The 4879-nt window shown below is 48.9% G+C and overlaps 1 protein-coding gene across 1 annotated transcript in view; it reads right to left on the minus strand.

Moving 5' to 3' along the window:
• Nucleotides 1–4076, minus strand: part of HSBP1L1 (heat shock factor binding protein 1 like 1) — a 5042-nt gene extending 966 nt beyond the window's left edge. The window contains exons 1-3 of the mRNA XM_019523995.1: nt 3882–4076; nt 2911–2977; nt 2262–2356 (exon numbers count right to left, since the gene is read on the minus strand). Of these exons, the coding sequence (XP_019379540.1) occupies nt 2262–2356; nt 2911–2977; nt 3882–3926 (207 nt within the window). The 5' untranslated portion in view covers nt 3927–4076. The remainder of the gene's footprint in view (nt 1–2261; nt 2357–2910; nt 2978–3881) is intronic.
• Between the last annotated feature and the right edge of the window lie 803 nt (nt 4077–4879).

Here is a 4879-nt window from a genome sequence, read left to right on the forward strand (position 1 = left end):
TTGCCCCCCCACCCCCCTGCTAGATTCTGCTCTCCCTGAGCATATAGCAATAAGCAAATTTGAAAACAGACTTTGAAATAAATGTGCCTGTAGTAACTTAGTTCATTCAGAATTGATGCATTTTACCTCTTCTGAAACTGTTGTAAGTTTCAGCATAGGTACTCCATACACACACTTTTAACCAGCACTTTTGTACCTACTGATATACAGTAAAAACTATGTATAATTAGGGACCTACTGAAATCAGGGCAGTAGTGTGCTGTGCAGCAGCTCCTTTAATCTTGCTTGTTTCGCCACACCCCTGATTCGTGGAGGGGCCCTAGCAGCCCTGCTACTTGATGCTGATTGCTTGGGAGGCAAAAACTGCTGCATATTTAAAAGCATAGTTTTTGCCTTCCCAGCTGATCAGCAGCAAGCGGCAGGGCTGTTGGGGCCCCTCCATCAATTGGGTGCACTCTCAGCAACTTTACAGATGACACCAAACTGGGAGGGGGGGAGTAGTAGATATACTAGAGGGTAGAGCTAGGATTCAGAGAGACCTAGGCAAATTGGAGGATTGCACCAAAAGAAATCTCATGAAGACAAGTGCAAAATCTGGCACTTAGGATAAAACAATCCCACGCATAGCTACAGGCTGGGGACTGACTGGCTAAGTAACAGCTTTGCAGAAAAGGACCTGAAGGTTACAGTGGACAGTAAGTTGAATATGAACCAACAGTGTGCCCTTGTGAAGAAAGCTAGTGGCATACTGGGCTGCATTAGTAGGAGTGCTGCCAGGAGATCAAGGGAAGTGATTTTTGCTCTCTATTCAGCACTGGTGTCCCCCACTACAGAAAGGATGTCAACAACTTGGAGAGAGTCCAGCAGAGGGCAGTGAAAATGGCTTGAGGTGCATGAGTTCTGAGGAGAGGCTGAGGGAACTGGGCTTATTTAGTCTATGGAAGAGAAGACTGATTTAACAGCAGCCCTTAACTACCTGAAGGGAGATTCCAAAGAGGGTGGCTGTTCTCAGTGGTGGCAGATGACAGAACAAGGAGCAATTGTCTCAAGCGGCAGCAAGGGACATTTAGACTAGATATTAAGAAAAACTCTCAATAGCAGGGTGGTAAAACACTGGGGCAGGCTACCCAGAGAGGTTGTGGAATCTATCCTTGGAGGTTTTAAATATCTGGCTAGACAAAGCCTTGACTAGGATGACCTAGTTGGGGATGGTCTTGCTTTGAGGAGGGGGTTGGACTAAATAACTTCCTGTGGTCCCTTCCAGTCCTAATTTTCTATGATTCAAATCCCAACTATGATGATTTTTAAGGTGACCTTGGAAGCTGCTTAAACAAAATAAATACTGTTTATTTTCCAAATAAATGCAATATTTACATGGCAAAGGTGCATAATTAGACAATGTATTAAAATCAGGAGCTATGTGTATGATGGAACACAAGGATAAAACTATATTCTAGCTTAACCTATACATACACTCTTATTCAGAATATATTGGGGTCCTAAACTGAAACATTATTTTCTAACTTTTCTGCTTCCTGTTAGGAAATAAGTAATTGTACCTGGCAATACCTTTTAGCAGATGAAGAGGCTTATACTTCATAACACTTCAAAAAATGGTTTCAGGTTTTATCCTCTTCATCTGCTAAAAAGCAGTTTTGATTTGCAGTCTTGTTTGGAAGAGCTCTTCAGTTCATATATATTCTTGAGTGACATTTGTATAAAGAATTTAAATGAAATCCACAAGGTGATGCTTTCTTTTCAGATACCTTGTAGATGTAGCAAATCCCCTTAAGGAACTGCTTAAGCAGGTAACTGGCATCCTGACAGTCATTTCAGGTGTCAAGACTAAGTGGAAAGATGTAACGTATCATTTATTTTTTTTAAGATAACAGCAACTTAATTTCTACAAAAAATATGTTGGTGTAGACGTTTAGGAGCAAATTCTACTACCTGCACTAGCCTTACCTATACCAGGAATTTGGACTGTTAGAGAAACAGTGTACTCCTACTGATCTGAATCTAAAAAAGACATTAGCGTAAAGGGAGAGACTGTTCCTTCTCCTCCATTGCAGGTGTTGGGATTGTAAACAGCAGCTTACAAGCCCATTGTTACAAGAGGTGGAGAATAGATATTGCTTCCATAGCCTGGGCAATAGTGTAAAACCCTCCTGTCCAGTATTGTAGAAGCATAATTATTATTATGCTATTAACTACACGGCACAATTATGCACAATGTGGTTTTGCAGACTAATCTGTCTCACCATCAAGTCTCCACTGGTGTTTTCTATCCCAGCTTGTGCCATTAGGTCAGTGACATGCTTTTCCAGGTCACTGATTCGCTCGCCCATTTCATCCAGTAAAAAGTTAAGGAGAACTTTAGAGCTCCTGCTACTCATAATACAGTTTTGCTGGTTTTAGCTTCTATAAATGTTTCCCTGGGTGAAGTTCCTCTTCCTCAATAGCATACCTATTTCTGGCTCACCTGATGCAAACTGAAGTGGGCAGGGACACCGCAGGACAATCTCCTTCGTTACTCTTATAAAGAGAAAAGGAGCTGTGCTCTGAATGTGATTCAGACAGTCTACCTACCGAGTAGAGCTGGAACATATTTCATCCTTAAAGAACCTGTTCTCTTGCAAAATGTGCCTCAATAAATTGCTGTGAAAATGTAGGCTACCTGGTAATTATATAAGGTAAGTTCTAGCTGCATCTACCGATGTACCAAAAAGGCACAACTGTGTTCAATCTCTCTCTGAATACCAAACAGAAGTACAAATGCCACTAGATCCTGAGTCATAACCAAGCCCCCATCCCACTCCCTGGCATGATGCTTCTTTATACAATTTAAACAATCTTCTATCACATTTCCCCCTATTCAGTTCTGAATACAGGGAGTCACAGTAAGGATATTTCTCAGGGATAACTCTGCAGTCAAAGCTTGAAAGTTGTCCTGCAGCTGCTCTAGCAAGTTCTCTGCCTGGAGGAAAAAAACAGACTAATGAAAGCATACCTCATCCAGACCATCCCTTGACTTGAGCTTTGTATCCTGTGAAAAGGAAAGCCACTGCAATAATTGCATGGGAGCCCGGTGAAAGGTAAGATTCACACATTCATAGATTGCAAGGCTGGAAGGGACCTCAAAAGATCATCGGGTCCAGCCCCCTGCACCAAGCAAGAAAGACAGGTGGGGTCAGGTGACCCCAGCAAGATGACTGTCCAGTCTCCTCTTGAAGAGTTCCAGGGGCACAGGCCTTGGGAAAGCAGTGCGTGGTGGGAAGCTGACAACAGAAAGAGCACAGGGAAGCATATATAGCAGCCAGTCCCAACCTGTTAGTTGTGGCCAGGGCGTGAATTAAGGAGGAGCTTGGAGACAACCCTCTAAAATTTGAAAATCATAACCTGGGGGGGAGGTCTCTGATTAGATTGCTCCTTCACTTAGGTGGACTTGTTAATCAATGAACCCATCTAATATTTTTGCAGACCCTCCCCCCTCCCCCAAGAATCAACGTGTAACTCCAACCCTAGAGGAGACCCCAAACGGGGTCCAACATCAGCGCATGGCGGGTGGGGGCGGGGAGTGAGGGGCCAGGGAAGCACTGAGCTACAGTCTATACACGTGGCTGAGGGGTCAGAAAAACCGTGTCTAGCCGGGAAGAGGCAGAGGCCTCCTAGGTCACTGCGGCACCACTCCCACGCTGCGATGCTAAGTCAAGCCGCCCAGAGCGGAGAGCAGCTCCCGGGTCTACCCCTAAGCAGGAGCCGGTGCAGCCCCGCGGGGCTCAACAAAGGGCGGGAGGGGGCGGCGCGCAGCGCACTGCGACAGACCAAGGAGCCCTTGTCCCCGAGCGCTCGGCGGCGGGGCGGGCTCGGCCCGTACTCACGAAGCGCGAGAGGCCGCGGGCGCTCTGCGGGTCGCTCTCTGCCATGCTGCCCGGCTCCTGGCCTCGCCCTGTCCCCGCTCCGCCCGGCTCCCGCCTTCCCGGGCCGCCAAGCGCTCAGCGCCCAAGCAGGGCAGGAGCCCGCCCGCCAGGGCGGCAGGGAGCTCTGGCCCGTTGGTGCCAGCCCCCTTCCCCGCCAACCAGCTGCCACATACCTCGGATGCCAGCCACTCCCTGGGAGGGGTGGAGACGCCCCGGCTGGCAGATGCGCTGCGCACAGAGGCAGGTAGCGCCGACAGCCAGCAGTCAGGGCGGAGATGTTCCTGAGGGACGAGCTGGACGTGCTGTAGAGCAGCGATCCTCAGCCAGGCCAACGCAGCCCCTGGGGTGCCGCGAGAACCTCCAGAAGGGTGCCCTGCAATGCTAGCACTCTTCACCGCCCCACTGGGTACTCGTAGGGTGTGCACCCCCGAGACTGGCCACCGCCGATGATGTCGGCGGCACCTGTGGGTGGTCGCTGCTCGCCACCTCCCCCCCCCCGCTGGTCGGCGCTCGCCACCTCGCTGTCCCCGTCGCTGACGCCGCTGCAGCTGCCGGCGGGACCTCCCTGCTCGCCACCACCACACCCCCACCAACGCCACCACCGCCTGCGGGTGGTCACTGTGTCCCCCAGCCTCGGGAGGCACATGACGTTCATGCACACACATTGAACCCAGAGACTTCAAGTATCCAGGCTGTAGCCGTAGTGGTCTAGAGCAGTGGTTCTCAAACTTTTTTTTCCCACGAACCACTTGAAAATTGCTGAGTGGTCTTGGCAGACCACCGAATAAGCTTTTCTTTGTTCTACAAATCAAAGCGCACAACTTATATTTTAATATCAGTAGTCGTATCTTTTAAGTACAGATATTCTTGATTGCTCCACAACCTTTCCGCAGACCACCCGAATGGAGCTCGTGGACCAGTGGTGGTCCGCAGACTGCAGTTTAAGAACCTCTGGTGTA

This window comes from Gavialis gangeticus, unplaced genomic scaffold (genome assembly GCF_001723915.1).
Source record: "Gavialis gangeticus isolate Ggan-Ray unplaced genomic scaffold, GavGan_comp1, whole genome shotgun sequence".
NCBI classification, from domain to species: domain Eukaryota; kingdom Metazoa; phylum Chordata; order Crocodylia; family Gavialidae; genus Gavialis; species Gavialis gangeticus.